Source organism: Phyllobates terribilis, unplaced genomic scaffold (assembly GCF_046119375.1).
Source record: "Phyllobates terribilis strain yellow unplaced genomic scaffold, ASM4611937v1 Scaffold_7__3_contigs__length_470593459, whole genome shotgun sequence".
NCBI lineage: Eukaryota > Metazoa > Chordata > Amphibia > Anura > Dendrobatidae > Phyllobates > Phyllobates terribilis.
Genome location: NW_027362767.1, coordinates 416,245,397 through 416,273,019, shown reverse-complemented (window position 1 = coordinate 416,273,019; position 27,623 = coordinate 416,245,397). Strand labels below are relative to the sequence as shown.

General features: G+C 46.5%; 1 protein-coding gene across 2 annotated transcripts in view; it reads left to right on the top strand.

Annotated features, from left to right (window-relative positions):
* The window catches only part of GNL1 (G protein nucleolar 1 (putative)), a 30,830-nt gene extending 4,350 nt beyond the window's left edge, over positions 1 to 26,480 (top strand). Inside the window, exons 5-12 of one of the 2 annotated variants that reach the window (XM_073641776.1) lie at positions 172 to 243; positions 415 to 622; positions 1,310 to 1,405; positions 1,564 to 1,761; positions 2,516 to 2,694; positions 2,935 to 3,085; positions 5,247 to 5,387; positions 24,790 to 26,480. In XM_073641776.1, the coding sequence (XP_073497877.1) occupies positions 172 to 243; positions 415 to 622; positions 1,310 to 1,405; positions 1,564 to 1,761; positions 2,516 to 2,694; positions 2,935 to 3,085; positions 5,247 to 5,387; positions 24,790 to 25,052 (1,308 nt within the window). In that variant the 3' untranslated portion in view covers positions 25,053 to 26,480. Of the gene's footprint in view, positions 1 to 171; positions 244 to 414; positions 623 to 1,309; positions 1,406 to 1,563; positions 1,762 to 2,515; positions 2,695 to 2,934; positions 3,086 to 5,246; positions 5,388 to 6,431; positions 7,367 to 24,789 lie in introns of those variants that run through there. The other variant, XM_073641777.1, reaches the window with a different exon arrangement.
* The last annotated feature ends 1,143 nt before the right edge of the window (positions 26,481 to 27,623 follow it).

The window sequence follows — 27,623 nt, the reverse complement described above, 5'->3', positions numbered from 1 at the left end:
GCCATATAATTACTGTTAAAGGGACATTCCCATTCCAACAAGCCCTCGCCGTCGCTACAACTTGTTAATAGCCCACCAATAGATAAAAAAAAAATGCTAAAACTAAGTTACATTTGTTGCATGAAAGTATTTGGAAAGTTTTGTCAACTTTTGATTTGTTCATTTTTTTAGACTTGGCGCCAACTCTGGAGAGTCCTGGAAATGTCCGACATAGTCCTCCTGATAACAGACATCCGACACCCGGTCAGTATCATGGACGCTGTGCATCTGGGCACGGAAATTATATAGAGGTTTAAAGGGACAGGTCTGCCTTTTATTTTTAATTCGCAATCGTTCCCCTCATCACAAGGCGTGACACATTGTATGCGGAGGCTCGGGTAAGCTGACGGCTATCCTACGTGTTCTCTCTTGCAGGTGTTACATTTCTCCCCGGCCCTCTACGACTACGTGACTCAGGAACTGGGCCGATCATTGATCCTCGTGCTCAATAAGATTGACCTGGCCCCGCCGGCTCTGGTTGTAGCTTGGAAGCATTATTTTCAGGAGAAATTCCCACAAGTCCATTTGGTCTGCTTCACCTCCTACCCAAGACATCCCGACGAGGAGCAAGACCCATCTGCCGGTAAGACTAGGGGCTTGTTCAGACTTCAGTATTTTCCACATATGGGAAAAATGGACCAATTATTCAGATCCGAGTTCGGTCCGAGCGTCATCAGTTTTTCTCGTACATGGAGAAAAAAAAAGTTTCTCTGCTTTCTCCTTTCTGACAGTCCATGAAAATCGGCACCATAGATTAAATTCTCGGATCAGAATCGGACTTGTCTCCAATATTTTCCAGTAACCAAGGGAATCTGTGGGGGTCTGACTGCTGACATAGCAGAGTGCAGCACTCGGCCCTGTTCTCTGGATTGATGGGGGTCCCAGCAGCTTGTCGTCTATCCTGGGAATAGATGATTACTTATTTTAAGGGCTCATGCACATGTCAGATTTTTTTTTCTTCTAGGACCGCATTGAGTGCGTGGAAACCATCGGACTGCACTCGGATGACATCTGAGTGCAGTCCGATTTCTACGAACTGACAGAATGGGAAAGATGGAGAAATTTTTTTCTTTATCTTCTCATCCGAGAGAATCTGAGCACAATGTGATCAGGGTGTGATTTGCGTAATCGACCCAATCCTCTCAGATGAGAGAATATATGCTGGTGTGACCCGATCCTAATGCTGAGAATAACCGTTTAAAACATCATGGAAATCCCCTTTAAATGCCATTAATGTCTGGTCTTCATGTCTCCTCTTCACTCCTATTAGTGTTTAAGAAGCGCAGGAAGAAGCGTCGGGCTTGGAACGCAGCTGTGGGCCCAAATCAGCTCCTGCGGGCCTGTGAGATCATCACTGCTGGAAACGGTAATGACGTCCTGACCTCCCCGACGTATATCATGTAGACCTTCATTAATAGATGAAACGGCCGGCGCCGGCCTCCATCGATATCCCCCGATATTGGGCCGGGTCCTGCCCACCCGACTGCTCCTCCGAATGTTCACCCTTCTCCATGTTCCCCTCAGTGGACCTGACGTCCTGGAGAGAGAAGATTGAGAGAGACTCGGCCGTACTGCTGAGCGCTGCAGGGAGGGACGAAGACGAAGAGGAGAAGGAGGCCGACGAGACGGACGTTGTGGTCGCCCAGCAGGTCACTGACGCAGAACTAGGGGCACCCAGCAGGGAGCGCTATAAGGACGGGGTGCTGAGCATTGGATGTGTGGGTGAGAATCGCTCCGTGATGTGCTGATTATAGGCGAGTCTCTAGTATTATTGGTCGGCACGCTGTGATTAGTCGGTGCGGTATCTATATTCTCCGTGCGGTGCTGGCTGATTACCAGAGGATCCCCAAATCACATTCACAAAGAAGAGATTGTTGGGATGAGACTCCCTGTATAAGAGGTGAGAGGGTTAATGCCCAGCACTGGATATGGGGGTCATCCCAGTGGAGAGCACAACAGTCCGCCCCTCTCTAGCTTTAATTGGATGATAACGGAAGCAAAAAAATGGAAATTTTACATTTATCGTCCATTTAAAGGAATAGTACAAGATTTTAAAATCCTTTCCTTTAAAAAACAAACAAAAAAAATCCTGTACAAAGGCATGGTGTCGCTGCCCACATCCCCCAACTCCTTTTGGTGCACATACTGGTCGTATATAATCAGGAACTGTCAGTGTTCCCCTGCTCTATAATTTGATATCCAGTCTTTTTCTGTAGGCTTTTTGACTTCATCAGCATTCTGTCAGCACTATTGGTGCTTGAACTTCCTTTCCCTCACTTCCCAGTGTGCAATTCTTCAAATGGCTTGCTTGCCCTAAACTGAAAGCTCGCCTCTCCCATTATGCCTGAATGCAGTTTAACAAACGGGGGAGTGTGAGCAGAGGGACATGGGCCCCCCCCCAGGTCCCTTAGAGGGGTCACGGTAGGACACCGCCGGAGTGTAGATAGTCTCCGACCTCTGCTTTTTTATTTTCCAGGGTTCCCAAATGTGGGGAAGTCTTCACTGATCAACGGACTGGTGGGAAAGAAGATCGTCAGCGTTTCCCGGACGCCGGGTCACACCAAATACTTCCAGACGTATTTCCTGACCCCCACCGTGCGTCTCTGCGACTGCCCCGGCCTCATCTTCCCTTCACTCATAGATAAGCAACAGCAGGTGAATATCTGTATCCGAGGCGCGGATACGTCCTGATCATATTAACCCCTTCCTGCACAAGCGGTGCGGATTATGGCGTAGCCATCAGATGTGACGTATATAGGGATGTGGCCACCATAATTCGACACTTACTGCCATAGTCACCAAAATTTGTCATAAATGTCAGCGCAGACCGATACCTGCTCAGAGGAACATGCAGCTCATGTCTTAAAGCGTCCTGTGCCTTTCTCACTTTCCCAGCTGCTGGCGGGAATCTACCCGATCGCTCAGATTCAGGAACCTTACACCTCCGTGGGATATCTGTCCTGCCGGATACCGGTTCCCGGGTTGCTGAAACTGAACCATCCAGATGGACAAGACCAGGGCTGGACTGCATGGGGCATCTGTGAAGGTAAGTGGCTATATACTGTGTGTGTGTGTGTGTGTATATATATATATATATATATATATATATATACTGCTCAAAAGAATAAAGGGAACACTCAAATAACACATCCTAGATCTGAATGAATGAAATATTCTCATTGAATACTTTGCTCTGTACAAAGTTGAATGTGCTGACAACAAAATCACACAAAAATCATCAATGGAAATCACATTTATTAACCAATGGAGGCCTGGATTTGGAGTCACCCCCAAAATTAAAGTGGAAAAACACACTACAGGCTGATCCAACTTTGATGTAATGTCCTTAAAACAAGTCACAATGGGCTGAGTATTGTGTGTGGTCTCCACGTGCCTGTATGACCTCCCTACAACGCCTGGGCATGCTCCTGATGAGGCTGAGTATTGTGTGTGGCCTCCACGTGCCTGTATGACCTCCCTACAACGCCTGGGCATGCTCCTGATGAGGTTGCGGATGGTCTCCTGTGGGATCTCCTCCAGGATGGCACATCAATGCGAGCTGTGGCAAGAAGGTTTGTTGTGTCTGTCAGGGTAGTGTCCAGAGGCTGGAGGCGATACCAGGAGACAGGCCAGTACACCAGGAGATGTGGAGGGGGCCGTAGGAGGGCAACAACCCAGCAGCAGGACCGCTACCTCCGCCTTTGTGCAAGGAGGAACATGAGGAGCACTGCCAGAGCCCTGCAAAATGACCTCCAGCAGGCCACAAATGTGCATGTGTCTGCACAAACGGTTAGAAACCGACTCTGAGGGCCCGACTTCCACAGATGGGTGTTGTGTTCACAGCCCAACACCGTGCAGGACGCTTGGCATTTGCCACAGAACACCAGGATTGGCAAAGTCGCCACTGGTGCCCTGTGCTCTTCACAGATGAAAGCAGGTTCACACTGAGCACATGTGACAGACGTGACAGAGTCTGGAGACGCCGTGGAGAGCGATCTGCTGCCTGCAACATCCTTCAGCATGACCGGTTTGGCAGTGGGTCAGTAATGATGGGTGGCATTTCTTTGGAGGGCCGCACAGCCCTCCGTACTCGCCAGAGGTAGCCTGACTGCCATTAGGTATCGAGATGAGATCCTCAGACCCCTTGTGAGACCATATGCTGGTGCAGTTGGCCCTGGGTTCCTCCTAATGCAGGACAATGCCAGACCTCATGTGGCTGGAGTGTGTCAGAAGTTCCTGCAAGATGAAGGCATTGAAGCTATGGACTGGCCGTCCGTTCCCCAGACCTGAATCCGATTGAGCACATCTGGGACATCATGTCTGGCTCCATCCACCAACGTAACGTTGCACCACAGACTGTCCAGGAGTTGGCGGATGCTTTAGTCCAGGTCTGGGAGGAGATCCCACAGGAGACCATCCGCAACCTCATCAGGAGCATGCCCAGGCGTTGTAGGGAGGTCATACAGGCACGTGGAGGCCACACACAATACTCAGCCTCATCAGGAGCATGCCCAGGCATTGTAGGGAGGTCATACAGGCACGTGGAGGCCACACACAATACTGAGCCTCATCAGGAGCATGCCCAGGCATTGTAGGGAGGTCATACAGGCACGTGGAGGCCACACACAATACTGAGCCTCATCAGGAGCATGCCCAGGTGTTGTAGGGAGGTCATACAGGCACGTGGAGGCCACACACAATACTGAGCCTCATCAGGAGCATGCCCAGGTGTTGTAGGGAGGTCATACAGGCACGTGGAGGCCACACACAATACTGAGCCTCATCAGGAGCATGCCCAGGCGTTGTAGGGAAGTCATACAGGCACGTGGAGGCCACACACAATACTCAGCCTCATCAGGAGCATGCCCAGGCGTTGTAGGGAAGTCATACAGGCACGTGGAGGCCACACACAATACTGAGCCTCATTTTGACTTGTTTTAAGGACATTACATCAAAGTTGGATCAGCCTGTAGTGTGTTTTTCCACTTTAATTTTGGGGCCTCCATTGGTTAATAAACTTGATTTCCATTGATGATTTTTGTGTGATTTTGTCTTCAGCACATTCAACTTTGTACAGAACAAAGTATTCAATGAGAATATTTCATTCATTCAGATCTAGGATGTGTTATTTGAGTGTTCCTTTTATTTTTTATATACACCCCACGTGTTCATAATCAGTAGTGACGGCTTTACTTTCCTCTTCTCAGCCTGGGCAGATAAGCGCGGCTACAAGACAGCAAAAACCTCCCGCAGTGACACGTACAGAGGCGCCAACAGCCTGCTGCGTCTTGCTGTAGATGGGAGGCTGTGCTTGTGCATGCGGCCCCCTGGATACTGCCATCAGAAAGGTAAGAGGCTGACAAACTATGAAGGCTCACCCGCTGCTCGAGGAGGTGTAAGAGAACTAGAAGTAGACAATCAACTGAATAGTGAGTGCAGCTCTGGAGTATAATACAGGATGTAACTCAGGATCAGTAATGTAAGGTATGTACACAGTGACTGCACCAGCAGAATAGTGAGTGCAGCTCTGGAGTATAATACAGGATGTAACTCAGGATCAGTAATGTAATGTATGTACACAGTGACTGCACCAGCAGAATAGTGAGTGCAGCTCTGGAGTATAATACAGGATGTAACTCAGGATCAGTTCTGTAATGTATGTAGACAGTGACTGCACCAGCAGAATAGTGAGTGCAGCTCTGGAGTATAATACAAGATGTAACTCAGGATCAGTAATGTAATGTATGTACACAGTGACTGCACCAGCAGAATAGTGAGCGCAGCTCTGGAATATAATACAGGATGTAACTCAGGATCAGTACAGGATCAGTAATGTAATGTATGTACACGGTGACTGCACCAGTAGAATAGTGAGTGCAGCTCTGGAGTATAATACAGGATGTAACTCAGGATCAGTAATGTATGTACACAGTGACTGCACCAGCAGAATAGTGAGTGCAGCTCTGGAGTATAATACAGGATGTAACTCAGGATCAGTACAGGATCAGTAATGTAATATACAGTTGAAACCAGAAGTTTCCATACACTATATAAAAAGACACATTCATGTTTTTCTCAATATCTGACATGAAATCAGAATAAACCTTTCCTGTTTTAGGTCAATTAGGATTACCAGAATGTTTAATATTTTCCAAATGAGAGAGAGAGAGAGAGAGAGAGAGAATGTTTTAAGGCATTTTTATTACTTACTGCAAAGCCAAAAGATAACATACACTGATTACTATGCCTTTAAACAATTCTGGACTGCCTATATGATGAGGTCATGTGTTTGGAAGCTTCTGATAGTTTTTTTGGCAACATCTGAGTTAATTAGAGACACATCTGTGGATGTATTTTAATGCACACCTGAAACACACTTCTTCTTTGTGTAGCATCATGGGGAAGTCTAAAGAAATCAGCCAAGATATCAGGAAGAGAATTGTGGACTTGCACAAGTCTGGCTCATCCTTGGGTACAATTTCAAGATACCTGAAGGTGCCTCGTTCATCTGTACAAACAATTATATGCAAGTACAAACAAGATGGGAATGTCCAGCCATCATACCGCTCAGGAAGGAGACGGATTCTGTGTCCCAGAGATGAACGTGTTTTGGTCTGACATTTGCACATCAACCCAAGGACAAAAGCAAAAGACCTTGTGAAGATGATGGCTGAAGCTGGTAAGATTGTGTCAATATCCACAGTGAAACGAGTACTGTATCAACATGGGGTGAAAGGTCACTCTGCCAGGAAAAAACCTTTACTCCAAAAGAAACATAAAAAAGCCAGATTAATGTTTGTAAATGTGCACAGGAACAAAGACCTTAATTTTTGGAGACATGTCCTGTGGTCTGATGAAACTAAAATTGAACTTTTTGGGCATAATGACGATCGTTACGTTTGGAGGAAAAAGGGAGAAGCTTGGAAGCCTAAGAACACCATCCCAACTGTGAAACATGGGGGTGGCAGCATCATGTTACGGGGTTGATTTGCTGCAGTAGGGACTGGTGCACTTCACAAATTAGATGGCATCATGAGAAAAGACATCAGCCAGGAAGTTAAATCTTGGGCGGAAATGGGTCTTCCAAATGGACAGTGACCCGAAGCATACTGCCAAAATGGTAACAAAGTGGCTCAAGGATAACAAAGTTATTGTTTTGGAGTGGCCATCACAAAGCCCTGATCTCAATCCTATTGAAAATGTATGGACAAAGCTGAAAAGGCTGCGAGCGCCGAGCAAGACGACCTACAAACCTGCATCAGTTACACCAGTTTTGTCAGGAAGAATAGGCACAAAGTCCGACCAACTATTGTGAGAAGCTTGTGGAAGGAGATCCCAAACGATTGACCCAAGTCATTCAGTTTAAGGGCAATGGTACCAAATACTAATGAAATGTATGTAAACTATTGACTTTGCAGTAAGTAATAAAAATGCCTTAAAACATTCTCTCTCTCTCTCTCTCTCTCATTATTCCGGCATTTGGCAAAAATTAAAAATGATGGTAATCCTAACTGACCTAAAACGGGAAAGGTTTATTCTGATTTCATGTCAGATATTGAGAAAAACATCATATGTGTCTTTTTATATAGTGTATGTAAACTTCTGGTTTCAACTGTATGTACACAGTGACTGCACCAGCAGAATAGTGAGTGCAGCTCTGGAGTATAATACAGGATGTAACTCGGGATCAGTAATGTAATGTTTGTACACATTGACTGCACCAGCAGAATAGTGAGTGCAGCTCTGGGGTATAATACAGGATGTAACTCAGGATCAGTAATGTAATGTATGTACACAGTGACTCCACCAGCTGAATAGTGAGTGCAGCTCTGGAGTATAATACAGGATGTAACTCAGGATCAGTACAGGATCAGTAATGTAATGTATGTACACAGTGACTGCACCAGCAGAATAGTGAGTGCAGCTCTGGGGTATAATAAAGGATGTAACTCAGGATCAGTAATGTAATGTATGTACACAGTGACTGCACCAGCAGAATAGTGAGTGCAGCTCTGGAGTATAATACAGGATGTAACTCAGGATCAGTACAGGATCAGTAATGTAATATATGTGCACAGTGACTGCACCAGCAGAATACTGAGTGCAGCTCTGGAGTATAATACAGGATGTAACTCAGGATCAGTAATGTAATGTTTGTACACAGTGACTCCACCAGCAGAATAGTGAGTGCAGCTCTGGAGTATAATACAGGATGTAACTCAGGATCAGTACAGGATCAGTAATGTAATGTATGTACACAGTGACTCCACCAGCTGAATAGTGAGTGCAGCTCTGGAGTATAATACAGGATCTAACTCAGAATCAGTACAGGATCAGTAATGTAATGTATGTACACAGTGACTCCACCAGCAGAATAGTGAGTGCAGCTCTGGAGTATAATGCAGGATGTAACTCAGGATCAGTACAGGATCAGTAATGTAATGTATGTACACAGTGACTCCACCAGCTGAATAGTGAGTGCAGCTCTGGAGTATAATACAGGATCTAACTCAGAATCAGTACAGGATCAGTAATGTAATGTATGTACACAGTGACTCCACCAGCAGAATAGTGAGTGCAGCTCTGGAGTATAATGCAGGATATATATATATATATATATATATATATATATATATATATATATATATATATATATATATATATATATATATATATATATATATATATATATATATATATTTATTTATTTATTTATTTTTTTTTCAACTTTTACATTTTAAAAAATTACAAAAAGTTAGTACCTAGTAGCAGCCTCTTTTGCAAGTATCACAGCTTGTAAACACTTTTTGTGTAGCCAGGCAAGAGTCTTTAAGTTCTTGTTTGAGGGATTTTCATCCTTTCTTACTTGGACCATTCTTCCAGTTCTGTGAGATTCCTGGGTCATCTTGTATCCTCTGCTATTTTGAGGTCTAACCCCAGATTTTCAATGATGTTCAGATCAGGGGACTGTGAGGGCCATTGTAAAACCTTCAGCTTGCGCCATTTGAGGTAATCTATTGTGGATTTTGACGTATGTTTAGGATCATTATCCGTTTGTATAATCATCCTCTTCAGCTTTTTTACAACTGATGTTATGTTTGCTTCAAGAATTTGTTGAAATTTCATTGAATCCATTCTTTCCTCTACCCGTGAAATGTTCCTTGTGCCATTGGCTGAAACACAACCCCAAAGCATGATTGATCCTCCCCCATGCTTAATGGTTGTTGAGATGTTCTTTTCCTGAAATTCTGTGCCCTTTTTTCTCCACACATACCTTTGATCATTGTGACTGACGAGTTCTATTTTAACCGCATCAGTCCACAGGACTTGTTTCCAAAATGCATCAGGCTTGTTTAGATGTTCTTTTGCTACTTCTGATACTGAATTTTATGGTGAGGACACAGGAGAGGTTTTCTTCTGATGACTCTTCCATGAAGACCATATTTGTGCAGGTGGCTCTGAACAGTAGAACAATATACCGCAACTCCAGAGTCTGCTAAATCCTTCTGAAGGTCTCTTGCTGTGAAGCGCAGGTTTTGATTTGCCTCTCAATCCTACGAGCAGCTCTCACTGAAATTTAGCTTGGTCTTCTAGACTTTATCTTTACCTCCACTGTTCCTGATAACTGATATTTCTTAATTACATTTCGAATTGAGGAAAGGGCAACTTGAAAATGCTTTTCTATCTTCTCATAGCCTACTCCTGCTTCGTGGGCCTCCACCATTTTCAGGGTGCTAGGCAGCTGCTTTGAAGAACTCATGGCTGCTGTTTTTGGCAGAAGGTTAGAAGAGGCTGGTTTTCATAAAGCTGAGAAATTTGCATCACCTGGTCTTTCCTAACGATGATGGTGAACAAGCCATAACCCTAACAGGCTAATTAAGGTCTGAAAAAATATATATATATATATATATATATATATATATATATATATATATATATATATATATATATATATATATATATATATATATATATATATATATATATATATATATTAGTTGTGCTCAAAGGTTTACATACCCCGCTAGAATTTTTCCTTTCTTGTTTCAGAAAATATGAATAACAAAAAAACTTCTTCTCCACTCATGGTTATTGGTTGGGTGAAGCCAGTTATTGTCAAACTACTGTGTTTTCTCTTTTTAAATCTTAATGACAACCAAAAACATCCAAATGACCGAGATCAAAAGTTCACATACCCCAGTTCTTAATACCGTGTATTGCCTCCTCTAACATAAATGACAGCTTGAAGTCTTTTTTGGTAGTTGTGGATGAAGTTCTTTATTTTCTCAGATGGTAAAGCTGCCCATTCTTCATGGAAAAAAGCCTCCAGCTCCTGTAAATTCCTGGCCTGTATAGCATGAACTGCGCGCTTGAGATCTCCCCAGAGTGGCTCAATGATATTGAGGTCAGGAGACGGAGATGGCCACTCCAGAACCTTCACTTTGCTCTGCTGTAGCCAGTGACAGGTCGACTTGGCCTTGTGTTTTGGATCACTGTCATGTTGGAACGTCCAAGTACGTCCCATGCGCAGCTTCCGGGCTGATGAGTGCAAATTTGCCTCCAGTATTTGCTCATAACATGCTGCATTCATCTTTCCTTCAACTTTTACCAACTTTCCTGTGCCATTGTAGCTCACACATCCCCAAAACTGTTATGTTCTGCAACTTAGAACTAAGGAATAGGAGGGAAAATCTGTCTCTGCACTGCGACTCAGCTTAACCCTACACTGGGGTGGGTGCCCTATTCCTTATGAATAGCCCCACCGAAACTCCTGCACTGAACTCAAACTAAGACCTGTAGGAAGGGGAAAGGGGTCCCTAAAAGATCTAAGGACTGGGAGCAAAAGCAGGAGACCTCCTAACAGAAAAGTTAGTTGCAGAAACGAAGATTAAAGGGAACAAAACTGGTGGAACAAGAAGTCCCAGGATAACAATTGTCCAAAGCACAAAGAACTAAACAAGGCTACTTAGCCAGAGCACAAGCGTAACAACACTGATGTCCAGCGGGGAATGGTAGCCAGGTGCTGAGTAATAAAGAGTGCAGAGATCACGTGACCAAGAAACCCAGCACCAGAGAAAAAGACTAGAAGCCAGCAAACCACAACAAGATGGCCGATAGTAAAACAAAATAGATTCTAACAAAAACATCAGCGATCCATCCACCTCCGTGCTTTACTGTAGGAATGGTGTTCCTTTCCTCATAGGCCTTGTTGACCTTTCTCCAAATGTAACATATATGGTTGTGGCCAAAAAGTTAAATTTTGGTCTCCTCACTCCAAATTACCTTGTTCCAGAAGTTTTGAGGCTTGTCTCTGTGCTGTTTGGCGTATTGTAGGCGAGATATTTTGTGGCATTTGCGCAGTAATTACTTTCTTCTGGCAACTCGACCATGCAGCCCATTTTTCTTCAAGTGCCTCCTTTTGTGCATCTTGAAACAGCCGCACCGCTAGTTTTCAGAGAGTCCTGAATTTCAGCTGATGTTATTTGTGGGTTTTTCTTTGCATCCTGAACAATTTTCCTGGCTGTTGTGCCCGAAATTTTTGTTGATCTACCTGACCGCGGTTTGGTTTTTACAGAGCCCCTGATTTTCCATTTGTTAATCACAGTTTGAACGCTGCTGACTGGCATTATCAATTCCTTGGATATTTTTTTGTATCCCTTTCCTGTGTTATATAGTTCAACTACCTTTTCCCGTAGATCCGTTGACAATTCTTTTGCTTTCCCCATGACTCACAATCCAGAAACGTCAGTGGCTGGATGAAAGATGCAAGAGTCTGTCTGGATCCCAGAAACTCACTCAGCTTTTATGCACACACACTGATTACTAGTAAACAGGTCACAGATGAGGATGTTACCTTTATTAGCCATTCAAACCTATTTGTGTCAAATTCTGTGCATGTTATCAGGTCAAAATCACCAGGGTATGTGAACTTTTGATCAGGGTCATTTGGATGTTTTTGGTTGTTATTAAGATTTAAAAAGAGAAAACACAGTAGATTGAGAATAAATGGCTTCACCCAACCAATAACCATGAGTGGAGAAATTTTTTTTTTTTTTTTTGTTATCATTCATATTTTCTGAAACAAGGCCAAAAAAGGAAATTTTCTGGCGGGGTATGTAAACTTTTGAGCACAACTGTGTATATAACTTTAGGCCTTTCAGAGATCATTTCATCTTGCTTAAGTGTTCACAATAACAGTAATTTCTCGAATTCCCTCCAGGACAGCACACAGGAGGTTGCCTCCCCATCCTAATTAGGGACAGGAAACACAAGAGGTTTAAATAGCCCTCCCCCCACCCCCCTTCGTCCCCAGTGTTTTTCCTGTCTTGAAGGGATGATGAGGTTTCTTTCTGGAGTGCTGTGGTCTCTCCATTTATGTAACTTAAGCCGGGCAGCCTGGGATCGATCGGGACCACATCATCCTCCAGCGTCCATGGTAATGCTGGATGGTGGGAGTGTCTGGGGGGCCTCCTGTAGCCACCCCCCCAGCCGGGTACGTCGTCTCCCTGTGAGGCACCGTAACTGCTGTCTCTCTTCCGGAGCTTCTCCTGCAGGCTGGGGCGCACATGGGAAGTGACACGCGCTGCCGAGTTGGGGAGGCGCAACGTCACTTACAGATGCGTTCCACGGTGGAACGCACCGCCATTTTGGCGGGAAATTAGAATTCGAAATTGCGGAAAGGCGCCAAATAACAGGACCTGACGTCAGAAGAGGGGAGATCTCATCCTATTAGATGAGGAAAGCGCTAGATCTTATTTTCCTGGATAAAAGGACCCTGACTGAAGACACCATAAGGTAGGACTGAGGTTCTAATGATGGAGGTGTCTTCTCTTGGAGTTGCATTTGCAGAGCCCAGTGCAAACCGTGGCCCATGGAGTATACCTGGTAAGGGTAGGTCCCCTTTGGTGTAGGATCTGTCTTTGACATTTCCCCCCCTTTTTTTCCTTTTAGGGAGACCAGGATCCTGCGCCAAAGTCAAAAGAAAAATCTGAAAGTCGCAAGTGTACCATTTGCAGTACATAACTTCCATCCGCCCACAAAAAGGCTCTATGCCATCCGTGTATGGAGAAAATAATCCGAGAGGTACAACCCTCTTAAATGGATGAAGTCAGAGGAATGGTGCGACAGGAGATCCAGTCGTCCTTGGCCATCTTCTCCCAATCTTATTCAGGGGGTCCCTCAGAGTCAGAAAAGAGGAAATACGCCCCGGAAAATAGCTCAGACTCTGATGCGGAAATTTAAGTTCCAGAGGAATGGTTGGAGGAAGGCGAAATTACTCCAAGATGCAGGATGAGATGATAAAAAAATTATTTTTTTCCTCTGATGACATGGAGGAGCTATTACTTGCTGTCAGAAATACAATGGGAGTAGAAGAAGAGAAAACGTCCTGCACAGTCCAAGATGAGATGTTCGGGGATTTAAGATCAAGAAGGAAAATGGTGTTTCCCATCCATGTCAACGTTCAGAATTTAATTCTGGATTAATGGGAGTTCCCAGAAAGGAAACTGAGCATCTCAGGTGATCTGAAGGACCACTTTCCTCTGGATGAAGACATTTCTAAGTGCTGGACAGAAATTCCTAAAGTCAATATTCAAGTGGCCAGGGTAGTTAGAAAAAAAGGAGATTTTTGTGTACTCACCGTAAAATCTCTTTCTCTTAGCCTCTAATTGGGGGACACAGGACCTTGGGTGTTATGATGCTGTCCACTAGGAGGCGACACTATGCATAATCTGAAAAAGATTAAGCGTGGCTCCTCCTCTGCAGTATACACCCCTGGACGGCATCAGCCTTCTCCAGTTTTGTGCAAAAGCATTAGGAGGAACGTAACATGGATAACATAACCATGCCTATAAGAAGGCAACTATGTACGAGCTCAAAAAAACAATATGAGAACTCAACATAATAACGGCCCGGAACGGGCGACAGGGTGGGAGCTGGGTCCCCCAATTAGAGGCTAAGAGAAAGAGATTTTACAGTGAGTACACAAAAATCTCCTTTACTCTGTCGCCTCATTGGGGGACACAGGACCATGGGACGTCCCAAAGCAGTCCCTGGGGGTGAAGCAATGGACGAATATTATGTAGACGGGCCCCTACAATTGGGGTACCGCTGCCTGCAGAACACATCTACCCAGGCTTGCGTCTGCTGAGGACTGGGTATGAATCCTGTAGTGTTTGGTAAACGTGTGTAGGCTAGTCCAGGTGGCTGCCTTACACACTTGTGCCGAATGGCCCAGGAGGCCCCTACCGCACGTGTAGAGTGTGCCGTAATACCTGCTGGAAGAGGAGAATTTTTGCGGCGGTAGGCCTCTTGTATGGTGGATTTGATCCACTTGGCAAGCGTAGCTTTGGAAGCTGGTAGACCCTTGCGGCCACCTTCCAGAACCAGGAAAAGAGAATCAGACTTCCGGAAGGGCGCAGTCCTAGACACATAGATACGCAATTCCCTGACAAGGTCAAGCGTATGCAGAGCCTTCTCCACTCTATGAAACGGGACTGGACAAAGGGATGACAGTGAAATTTCCTCATTGAGGTGGAAGTTGGACACAACCTTCGGAAGGAGAACTACCTTGTCCTGGTAAAAAGCCAGGAAGGGCCGTCTGCAGGAGAGTGCTGTCAGTTCAGACACCCTGCGTAGCGAGGTGATTGCCACCAGGAAAACCACTTTCTGGGATAGAGGGCGGAGTGGGACTTCCCTAAGGGGTTCAAAGGGTGTTTCCTGCAATGCTGTCAGCACCAGGTTGAGGTCCCACGTTTCTAGTGGTCGTCTGTAGGGGGGAACCAATCGGGAAACCCCCTGAAGAAATGTCCTTACTTGCGGCTTGTTAGCAATGCTCCTCTGAAAAAGCACTGAGAGAGCTGACACCTGGCTCTTAAGGGAGGCCAGGGACAGTCTGGCCTCCAGACCCGATTGGAGAAACCCAAGTACCCTGGCGAGGGAATAAGGGAATGGGGTCTGGCCACGAGATTCGCACCAGGTAAAGAAGGCTTTCCAGGTACGGTAATAAATCTTAGCAGAGGTTGGCTTCTGTGCCCTGATCATGGTTCCAATGACGTCCGGCGAGAACCCTGACTGGGTTAGAACCCAGGTCTCAATGGCCACGCCGTCAAATTGAGGGCCCCTGAGTTCTGGTGGTAGAACGGGCCTTGTGACAGAAGATCCGGGCGGTCGGGGAGACGCCAGGGGACGTCTGCTGTGAGCTGTACGATGTCGGCGTACCATATATGTCTGGGCCAGTCCGGTGCGATTAGGATGGTTGGAACTCCCTCTTGCTTGATCTTCCTCACCACTCTGGATATCAGGGGGAGAGGTGGAAAAATGTACAGGAGCTGGAACTGGGTCCAGTCCTGAACCAGGGCGTCCGCTCCTAGCGCCCTCGGGTCGTGAGTTCTGGCCATGAAGTTGGAGACCTTGGCATTGAAGTGGGATGCCATTAGGTCCACGTCTGGAGTCCCCCAGCGATGGCAGATCTGTCGAAAAACTTCGGGATGGAGAGACCACTCTCCTGAGTCCATTCCTTGCCGGCTGAGGAAGTCTGCTTCCCAGTTGTCCACACCCGGACTGTGAACCGCAGAGAGAACCGAACCTGTGTCTTCCGCCCAGTGGAGAATGTGTGTCACTTCTCGCATCGCCTGGGCACTGCGGGTACCCCCTTGGTGATTCACATATGCCACAGCCGTGGCATTGTCCGACTGTACTCTGATGTGAGAGGCTGCTAGTAAGTGATGGAAGGCTCTCAATGCCAGGAGGATGGCACGAATTTCCAAGATGTTGATGGGCATGGTCGCTTCCGCTGGGGACCACTTGCCCTGTGCTTTGTGGTGTAGGTGCACCGCACCCCAACCCGTCAGGCTCGCGTCGGTGGTCAGAACCTTCCATTGACCCGTGAGAAAGGATTTCCCCTTTGTTAGTGAGGTTGGCTTGAGCCACCAGTACAGGGACCTCCTGGTTGACGACGTCAGCTGGAACTCCCTGTCGAGAGAAAAAGGGTTCCTGTCCCATGACTTGAGGATGGCCAGTTGGAGAGGCCTGAGGTGAAGCTGGGCAAATGGGACCCCTTCTATTGCCGCCACCATCCTGCCGAGGACTCTCATGGCAAACCGGAGAGATCGAGGGGGTTTGCTGAGGAGAGTGCGAACTCCTAGATGGAGAGGCAGTGCCTTTTCCTTGGGAAGGAGCACTAGACCCCTAAAGGTGTTGAATAGCATTCCCAGGAAGGTCAGAGACTGACTCGGGGTTGGTGATGACTTTTGTAGGTTGACTAACGAGCCCAGGCGACTAAGAGTGTCGATTGTGATTGAGACGCTGAGCTCGCAGTCCTTGAAGGTGGGAGCCTTGGTAAGGAGATCGTCGAGGTATGGAACGACTACTATGCCTCTGGAGTGCAGGACGTCCATTGTGGCTGCCATGACTTTGGTAAACACTGGGAGCCGTGGCGAGTCCGAACGGGAGAGCCACGAACTGGTAGTGGTCCTGGTCGATTGCGAACCTGAGAAATCTCTGATGGGCGGGTGCAATTGGTATATGCAGGTATGCGTCTTGTATGTCTATGGAGGTGATAAATTCTCCCTTTTCCATGGACGCAATGATGGACCGAAGGGACTCCATGCGGAAGTGACGTACCCGTACATATTTGTTGAGCTGTTTTAGGTCCAGTATGGGCCGTACGCCGCCTCCTTTCTTGGGGACTACGAATAAATTGGAGTAGAACCCTCGGAAGCGCTCGGCCGCGGGGACCGGTACTATGACTCCTGCTTGAAGAAGCGAGAAGACCGCTTGGCGGAAGGCAGAAGCCTTGGCTGGCGGTTTTGGGGGAACAGAAAGAAAGAGTCTGTGAGTCATGATGAGGAGGAAGTCTGAGATTTTCCTCCTTTGAACTTTCACTGGCCTGCTTTTGACTGCCAGGTCTTGTCCGACTTTTGCGTCAACCGCGAGTTGTCCCTGCGTAGGGAGCGGTTGCTATTTTGTGCTGGCTGCGAGACGGACCAGCCCGAAGAGTTCCGAAAGGATCGGAATCGAGTTTGGTTACGCTTCTTGTAAGTGCGTTTGGGTTTCAGTTGGGGGAGAGAAGTACTCTTTCCCCCGGTGGCGTTGGATATCATCGTGTCCAACCGTTCACCAAAAAGTCGACCACTGAGGTACGGGAGGTGCGTGAGGGACTTCTTTGAGGCTGCGTCTGCTTTCTATTCCCGCAGCTAGAGGATACGCCGAATCGTGATGGCGTTTGATGCTATCCCCGCTGCACCCCTTGCAGAATCCAGAGCTGCATGAAGCATGTAATCTGCTACAACTGCTATTTGAATCGCTTGGTCCGACAGCTCAGGAGCAGATACTTGGAGTCCAGCTTGTAAATTTTGGGCCCAAGCCAGGATGGCCTTGGCAGCCCAAACTGAAGCGGGAGCCAGGGAGTTCCCTGCGGCCTCGAAAATTGAACAAGCCATGTGTTCTACCTGCCAGTCTGCTGTGTCCCTGAAGGTTGAGCTATCTGGCAGTGAAAGGAGTGACTGTGTTGCTAGCCTAGAGACTGGGGGATCCACTTCGGGTGGATCTGTCCATTCCTTGGTGGTCTCCTGTGGGAAGGGGTACCGCGCCTCCAGATATTTGCGATTGGTAAACTTCTTCTCAGGCTGTGAGAACTGCTTTTTAAGGATCGACTTAAACTCTGGGGGGTCAAAGAAGACCTTAGGCTGCTTCAGAAGTCCTTCAAAGGAAATCTTGTGTTGTGGTGCCTCCGGGGGCGGTTCAGAAATGTCCAGCACCCGATGGATGGACGAGATTACGTCCTCAACTAGCGCTGTATTGCTAGGGGGGATTGGGATCAGAGACCCTTCAGTTTCCTTGTCTGAGTCGGAATCACAGATGCCTTCCGAATCCTGTGTATCGCTAAGGCGTCTCCTGCTGGGTGAACCAGAGTGGAGGCCTTCTCTGGTCGGGGATCGCTGCGGAGAACTGCATTGTCTGTCCCTGGTAGGGGACGGTCTAGATGACCTGGAACTACGGTGTCTCTCCCTAGAAGGGGATGACCGTGTGCTATGGGATGATGCAGATGAACGTAACCTGTGGGTCCGCTTGTGTCCTGACCTAGACGTAGATGTGCCCGGGTCGTCATGTCCCTGAGTCGAGCCTTCCCTTTGCTGGGTAGCGTTCATAGCCGAGGCATGACTCTGCAGAGCCTGAAGCAATGTGGAGGTTAGGTTATCTATAGACTGCGTCATAGATTGCGACATCTGAGTGACCCATTCCGGCGTGGCATTAGACACCGAAGCATTAGCAGGGACTTCTTGGGGCTCTGGCACAGTAGTCTGGATGCAATCCTGGCAGTGCGGGTACGTGCTGCCCTTGGGAGAGTATTGCTGCAGGCTGTACAGAGTGCATAATAGCAGTCCTGCCTGGTTCTCTTGGACCTTGAGCCTGGCATAGTGCACTGGGGTGGCTATGCAGAGGAGCCTGGACTCACAGCCGAGGAAGAACTCCAGCTGTGATCTTATCCCACCAGTGTGCCCCTAGGTCCAGCGCCGAAGATCCACAGTCCTGTGCCCCCTGGAGACTGGCTGGTCTTCCCTTATCCTGCAGCAGATAATGGCCGCCGGAGTAAAGTTAGGAAAGAAGGGGGGCGGAGAGCTGAGAAGGGCGGCAGAACTGTGTGAAATCGCGCCCTTTCAGTCTCGATCCGCCCCCTCTATGACACTGTAGAGTGTCATATTTGTCATCCGGGGGGGCGGGCCGGGGAGAGGAGGTGGCGGCTTCGGCTAGGCCGAAGCCGCGACCTAAATTAGATGCCTGTTGCCCAAAGGGACTGCAGGCTGGCGCGGAAGTCCGGGAGGGGGCCGGATCTGAACCGGAAACCCCCCGGATTTAAAGGTAGGATAGCGGTGGGGTATAAGCGGAAGGGGGGGGCCCTGTGAAGAGTCCCCCTGAGGCACCGTAGAGCTGGTGCTGCTGCAGAAACGGCGCAGGGAGGCCTGTGCCTCTGTTGTGTTCTGCCTGCACTCCCCCTGGCCCCGACAGGAGCCCGCAGCAGGACTGGGGTCCCTGGATTCAGCCGTAGTGTGCTGGCTGCTGGGAGCTGCTGCCTGTACATACCCTACCTGAGGCGTTTGAACCTAATACCCCCAGGGGGGATTAGGGAGGTGCTGTTGTCACCATCAGGGGGCTGTTATCCTCGCCTCGACCTCAACCCAGAAACCAAAAGGAATTGGGGAAGGAGGGGGGTCTCGACTTCGAACCAGCACCCGAGGGGCTGGGGAAGGAGCGACATGGGGAACAGCCGTCTCAACTTCAACCATGCACCCCATAATAAGGGGCCGAGGAAGGAGCCATGCCGGGAGTCTCGCAGTAGACCCACTTTTCTTCATCTGTAATCCCGTCGGTGAAAACGGAGTAAAAGTTTTAGGTGTGCCTCCTATGCGACACTAAGCAAAAACTGGAGAAGGCTGACGCCCTCAGGTGGTGTATACTGCAGAGGAGGAGCCTCGGTTAATCTTTTTCAGATTATGCATAGTGTAGCCTCCTAGTGGACAGCAGCATAACACCCATGGTCCGGTGTCCCCCAATGAGGCGACAGAGTAAACTACCTTACGCTTTGAAGACTCCTCCCAACTTAATGATCCACTTGACCGCAAGATGGATAGTCTGTTGAAGAAGTCTTGGGAGACATCTAAAGCCGCCTTAGGAACAAATGTCGCATCCACCTGCGTCACGAGAGCCATGTTTTGTTGGTTACAACAGGTGGAAGATCATATCAAGGGAGGTAGCCCTAGAGAATATCTTCTGGCCTTGTAACGTCGCTTACAAAAAGCAGCAGGACTCCTAGTGGATGCCTCCACAGAATCTGTCCGGATAGCAGCAAGAGCTTCAGTTCTTTCTAACACCACAAGAAGAGCGCTATGGTTAAAAATGTGGAGCGGGGACATCCTATCCAAATCAAAGTTATGCTCCATATCTTTCAGAGGGGAATACGTGTTTGGTCCAGCACTGGATGATTTGCTCCAGAAAGTGACTGATAAAAAGAAGTCTCTTCCCGAGCCTAAAACCCTCAAAAGAAGGCCATTTCATCCCCCACAAACACAAAATCCTCAATATAGAGGAAAGCGTAAATCGAGACGTTGGAGCTACCCCAAATGGGGAAGAGAGAAGAGTATCTTTCAGAACCCACGTTCTGAAAGGCAATGACGCCAAACAAGTAGGAGGCAGATTTTAAAGCTTCATCCTGCAGTGCCTGGCAATAACATCATACCGCAAAATTCTGGACTAGGTCAGGACGGGAATAAAGGTCGAATTTTCCTTTGTCTTCGCAGAGACTGGAAGTAACATCTCTTCCATCAATAAAGTTTCAGAACATCCTAGAATCAGAACTCCAGCAGAAGTTATCATCACCAGTAATCTCTCCTGTTCCAAAAGTGGAACAGGGCAAGAGCCATTACTCCCGATTGTTCCATATTAAAAGCGACTAAATCAGTACAAAGTCTACCAACAGACTCAAAATGGAGTCCGTAAACTCTACAGTCCCATTAATCAGCAAAGGCTTCGGCATGGCTACTATAGACCTCCAAGATGCATACTATCACGTACCCATTCATCCAGATTACCAGCGATATCTGAGATTTGCAGTCACACTAAATCAAAAAGTGTGCCACTTTCAGATCAAGATCCTCCCCTTCGACATCTCCTCAGCTCCCCGAACTTTTACAAAGATCATGAAAGAGGTGGTAGCGTTTATCAGGAAGGGAAACATTTGCATTGTTCCCTACCTGGACCATTTCCTCATCATGGCTCCCTCTGTTCCTGGTCTCAAAAACCAACTCCAGTCAGTCCTACATACTCGAACATCCTTAGGCTGGATCATAAATCTGAAGAAATCGGATCTGACGCCGTCAACCAAGAAGGTCTTCTTAGGGATTTTCTTAGATTCTCAGAATCCGAGATCCTCACTCCCAGTGACCAAACAGTTAAATGTAAGATCAAGGATCCGGATCCTAAAGAACCAAAAGAAGGTGTCCATAAGGTTTGACATGTCGGTCCTGGGATCAATGACAGCATGCATTCAGGCAGTTCCCTGGGCCCAGGCTCATACGAGGGTTCTCCAGAATTTTATCCTCTCTCGCTGGGACAAAATTCCGAGAATCTATCTTCCTAAAGATATCACTCAACTGGTGGCTCAACCAAGAAAATCTGGCAATGGTAATACCTTGAATTCAACGCTCTGTCTGTTCTTTAACAACAGTTGCCAGCAAAAAAGGTTGGGGAGCAGTTACATCTCGGGCGGTCTTCCAGGGGGTCTGGCCCAAAAAGATGGACGACTGATCTTCAAACTTCATGGAATTAAGAGCTGTAGAGGACCCTGAGAGCAGCAAGTTCTATACTTCAACGTACTCATGTCAGAATTTATTTCGACAATATGGCCACAGTGGCCCACCTACGTCGTCGGGGCAGCACAAAATTCGGGAGCCTGCAAATAGTCTCGGCAAGAATTTTCTTTTGGGCAGAACATCATCTCCTGTCCTTGTCGGCCCTTCATCTAAAGGGATCCGACAATATTCAGACAGACTTTCTGAGCAGGACGGACATAAATTCGGGCGAAAGAAGCCTTAGTACAAAAGTGTTCCAAGTAATAACCGGAAAATGGGATCATCCAGATGTAGACCTGTTTGCGAGTCGGCAAAACACAAAAGTGGAACTTTATTTCTCCATAGATCCAAGTGAAACTCAATCAAGAGTAGATGCTTTTTCTCACCCATGGAACTTCAGGTTGGCCTATGAATTCCCCCCAATTCCTTTATTACCAAAGACATTGCAAAAGGGCAGAACAAACGGGGTCAGGACCATTCTGATCTTTCCTCTATGGCCAAAGAGAAGCTGGTTTGGGGCTCTGAGACTTCTGAACTCAGAGGAACCTCTTATCCTTCCTCCAGACCAATACCTGCTACATCAAGGTCCAATTTTTCATCCGGCTGCCCACAGCTTATGTTTGGCAGGATGGCTTCTGAAGCCTCAATTCTGAAAGCCAGAGGTCTCTCAGATGATGTCATAAATACTCTACAGAAAAGCAGAAAACAGGTCACTAATACCATCTACTTTAAGATAGGGAAGACCTTCTCTGCGTGGTATGGATCTACCCCCATCGATCCATTTCATCTTGATATTGCCAGGATATTTGACTTTCCACAGAATAGCCTACCAAAAGGGTTAAGACCTAGTACCCTGAAAGTCCAGGTGTCGGCCCGGAGTTCCTTCTTTGACCAGAACCTGGCAGACCACCGATCTATAAAGAGGTTCATGACAGCAGCCTCTAGAATACGTCCAATGAGGCCCAATGTAATTCCATCCTGGGACCTGAATATAATAATAATAATAATCTTTTTATTTATATAGCGCCAACATATTCCACAGCGCTTTACAATTCAGACAATTTACAGACATTATTGGCACTGTCCTCAGTGGGGTCACAATCTAGATTCGCTATCTGCATGTTTTTGGAGTGTTGGAGTAAACCAGAGTACCTGGAGGAAACCCACGCAAACACGGGGAGAACATACAAACTCCTTGCAGATGTTGTCCTTGGTGGGTTTTGAACCCAGGACCCCAGTGCTGCAAGACTGCAGTGCTACCCACTGAGCCACCATGCTGAATATAGTGCTGAAGGGCCTGACTATCCTGCCCTTTGAACCTATGGCCCAAATTCACATGGACAAATTATCCTGGAAGGCGGCCCTATTGGTAGCCGTTACGACAGCAAGAAGAGTCAACGAGATCCAGGCTATATCCATTAGGGAACCTTTTCTTAAAATCCTGTACGACAGATTAATCTTCCGCCTAGATCCTTCTTTCCTTCCAAAAGTAACATCTGATTTTCATATGTCTCAAGAAATAATTCTTCCTTCCTTTTGTCAGAACCCAAAGGACAATAGAGAAACAGAGTTCCATTCTTTAGATGTTCGAAGAACCATCCTCTATTCTCTAAAATGGACTGAACCTTGGAAGAAAGATCAAAACCTTTGTCCAATACCGTGGACCAAATAAATGGAATAAAGCCTCCAAGAGCTCTCTAGCAAACAGGATTAAAAAGGCAATCACAGAAGCGTATCAGAATCAAGATTTGTCTCCTCCTGAATCACTAAGAGCTCATTCCACCAGAGCCATGTCTGTGTCTTGGGCCGAAAGGGCCAGCGCGTCCATCGAGCAGAGCTGCTACCTGGTCCTTGGTCCATACCTTTTACTAAGCATTACAGATTATATCTAATGTCTATAAAAGATTTAGCCTTGGGCAGGAAAGTCCTCCTGGCTATTGTTCCTCCCTAGTGTTATTCTTTGCTATTTCTCCGGGTGCTGTCCTGGAGGAGATTAGAGAAAATAAAATTACACTTACCGGTAATTCGGTTTCTAAGACCCTCCACGACAGCACAGGTAATTCCCCCCCTCCCCCCAAGAAACTTTATGTTCACTTAATTCCTTGGTGTTAATAAATAATTCAAGCATTCATACTGTGTGGTCCTTGGAAAAACACTGAGGAGAGAGGGGGAGGGCTATTTAAACCTCTTGTGATTCCTGACCCTAATTAGGATTAGGCAACCTCCTGTTGGTGCTGTGGTAGAGGGTCTTTAGAAACCAAATTACCGGTAAGTGTAATACTATTTTTGACTAGGGGTGCCCAAACTTTTACATGCCACTGTAACTCAGGATCAGTAATGTAATGTATGTACACAGTGACTGCACCAGCAGAATAATGAGTGCAGCTCTGGAGTATAATACAGGATGTAACTCAGGATCAGTAATGTAATGTATGTACACAGTGACTGCACCAGCAGAATAGTGAGTGCAGCTCTGGAGTATAATACAGGATGGAACTCAGGATCAGTAATGTAATGTATGTACACAGTGACTCCACCAGCAGAATAGTGAGTGCAGCTCTGGAGTATAATACAGGATGTAACTCAGGATCAGTACAGGATCAGTAATGTAATGTATGTACATAGTGACTGCACCAGCAGAATAGTGAGTGCAGCTCTGGAGTGTAATACAGGATGTAACTCAGGATCAGTAATGTAATGTATGTACATAGTGACTGCACCAGCAGAATAGTGAGTGCAGCTCTGGGGTATAATACAGGGTGTAACTCAGGATCAGTACAGGATCAGTAATGTAATGTATGTACACAGTGACTGCACCAGCAGAATAGTGAGTGCAGCTCTGGAGTATAATACAGGATGTAACTCAGGATCAGTAATGTAATGTATGTACATAGTGACTGCACCAGCAGAATAGTGAGTGCAGCTCTGGAGTATAATACAGGGTGTAACTCAGGATCAGTACAGGATCAGTAATGTAATGTATGTACACAGTGACTGCACCAGCAGAATAGTGAGTGCAGCTCTGGAGTATAATACAGGATGTAACTCAGGATCAGTAATGTAATGTATGTACATAGTGACTGCACCAGCAGAATAGTGAGTACAGCTCTGGAGTATAATACAGGATGTAACTCAGGATCAGTAATGTAATGTATGTACACCGTGACTGCACCAGCAGAATAGTGAGTGCAGCTCTGGAGAATAATGCAGGATGTAACTCAGGATCAGTAATGTAATATATGTACGCAGTGACTGCACCAGCAGAATAGTGAGTGCTGCTCTGGAGAATAATGCTTTGTAAAAGGTAATATGATGTCTGTACAAAGATACTTTTTTTTTATAAATACCTTTCATTTTTTGGGCAACATTACTTACTACTTATCTAAAACTTTTCCTCTCTTAGAGACTTTTGAGAAGCACCCAGAAACACTGGAAATGATTTCCCAAGTTCAGTCTCGAGGACAATCCGAGAGTCACTCCTTATCGGGCGGAGAAGAAGAGGAGGAGGAGGAGATCTCCAGTTCAGGAGAAGAAGAGGAAGAACGTGACCGGGATGCAGATGAAGAGGAAGATGAAGATGAGGATCCATCTGAGACAAAGAAGGGGACCAAAAGTAAAATTGCTGATGTGAACCCTTACGCCCTCCTCGGTGAAGACGAGTGTTGAGGAGTTTGGGTTGTCCTCTAGTAAAGGTGAGGTTATCGCCTTTTGTAGAAAAACCTTCCCATGATTCACTTACTGCACAGTAACCAGGCAGAGCTGCCCAAGCACAAGAATCTGCCCCATCACTGCTCCCTGCATACGCCATAGCGGAGCCCTGCAGGCTGCAAGTCTTCAGCTGTTACTCAACTACAACTCTCAACAGCCGGAGGAGGCACAAGTTGTAACTACGGCTGCTAAGGTGACTTTACTTTACGGATGAATGAAGGTTTATCAGTTTTTTCTTTGCAGGAGGCAGACAAAGCACATATGATAATGTTACACAAGTGTAAAAGCCCCCATATATATTAGAAAAAAAGTTGTCCAAAACTGCAAATTTTGGAGTGTCTGGTCAATCATCATCTTCTGTATATGGGGGTCTCCTGGCTTTTCCTTGACAGATGATGTAGGGGTGAGAAGTATCAGTCATTTTTAACATCGTCTCCATATTGAAAACTCATGCACGCTCCCCAGGCTGAGGCATAAGGTTTCCCGTGACTCGTGCCTCGGTCAGGATGCATTTCCGTACCCATCCCGCTGACACGACGGCTGCTTACCCTGTGCACATTCCATCCTCATCATTACTGGACCTCAATATATAAATGGTGACGCTTTGGGGGGTCTTATTTGCCTCGGACGAGCTGCTTCTATATTGCATTATTATTGTGCGTGCTTTTTTCCATGCATTTCATATTGAGGGGGATAGCTTGAGGATGGGGGGGGACCAAGGTGCTAAGCATAACCGAATCTGTATTCTACTAAACTGTTCCAATGGAAAAGTGACATCAGATGCTCCGCTTGCGTCTGAATTGTGCAGCATCTTTTGCCTTGAGCTTCATGGACTACTAAGGTTGGGTTGAATAAAGGGGTATATCCATCACATCAACCAACATTTGGAGACTTAACAGCATCTAAAATAAAAAAAATAAAGTAATTTCTGTCGTTTTATGTTTGCAGCTCCTATGCTGTCATATGTGTTATTGTAGAGACAGACTTCAATCTGTATTTTGATCCCATCTGGGCACTGCTTCTTAATTCAGATGGAAAGCAAAAAGGATTCTTTTATTGTCATCCGTAACCATGGAGACACATACGTCTGCATTGGAGCTGTGGACACAGAGAGACAGCAGTTTTTTAAAGTTGCTTAATTTTTCATTTTAGAAGCGACGAGACCTTCCCTTTAAGTGTGATATGACGTTTATGGAGAGTTGAGGCTGTCGTCGTACGGCAGAGACCCCCGGCTGACTCCTCACACAATGACGCCCCTACCTCTTATTTGGTTCGCCCACCCTCTTGACCTAAGCTACAAGGCACATTTACTCGATTTCTCGTCGTTTTCATTGCTTCAAATCTCTATTTTGCTGTATACGAATAAATCCGATTCTATTTACTGATCCCCGATGTCTTTAATTTCGCTCATATGACAACGGACTATTACTCCTATCGTCCACTATGGGACCATGGCAGCTGGGAAGGCAAAGTCAGGGCAGCTCGTTCCTTTGCCCCAGATGTCCAGCGAATATCTGACATTCCATAGTAACCATGGATACGCCCATTGTCCTCTGGACTCCAGCTGTTGCTAGGGAGCGTCAGCTATTCACAATGGGACACAGCTGCTGCACTCTTCTTCAGACAGAAGGACAACTCTCATCTGACACCCGGCATATTAATTAAGTTATTCTCCCAGGGAAATCACATGGCCGCTCACGGGCCCAACAATGAGGGCGTATGCAAAATGTGTCCCAGTAAAACAAGCCCCAGAGCATCACCAAAAGTTTGCAGCTTTCTTCTCCTATACTTTGTGGGGGTTTTTTCCTTACTGATCTCGTCTTGCTGTCAGTGAATGGGGATATATCTCTAATATATAATATATTTTTATATTCTAGCCTAATACTACTTACGGCATAGGGATTTTTTTCCAATCTAGGCAATTTTCTGCAAGTGATGTGTTTGCACAACGCTCTCTTCTGTCTTCTAAGTTTGGTACAATGTATCGTTCACAGAGGAATTGTCAAGATATGATGCCGTTTTATCCATTTTTTTTAGATTTGTACAGTTTTTTAGCCTCTTGATGGAAACATTTTTTCACATTTTAACTTTCAAGTTACTGCTTGCCATCAATGAATGAAGTACAAGTTGCAAAATGTTTCATTGTGTTATGATTAAAGGGGTCATTGGAAGAAGACTCCCCCCTTGTCATAGGCTCTATGGACGTCATAGAGGGTGGTCCCCGCTGAAGACCCCATACTGATAAGACGCTGTTACAAAGTAGACTAACATTAGCTAAAGCCATGGATATCGATTGGTTCGGCCCACAGTCTGTGTATAGGGGCCCCCGACAGATGATTATTGGAAGAAATAAGGATCCAGTAGATCGAATTTCGGGCTACTGATCGTTTTTGTTCTGTAAGTGATGAGGCGCCACCAGAGACGCCTGGAAGTGACTCTCTGGTAGCAAAAACGGGAGCGCTCCTGTGTATGGGGATAGTCGTGATGGTTCGGCCGGCAACACTCTATCACCCACTGAAGAGTTAAAGT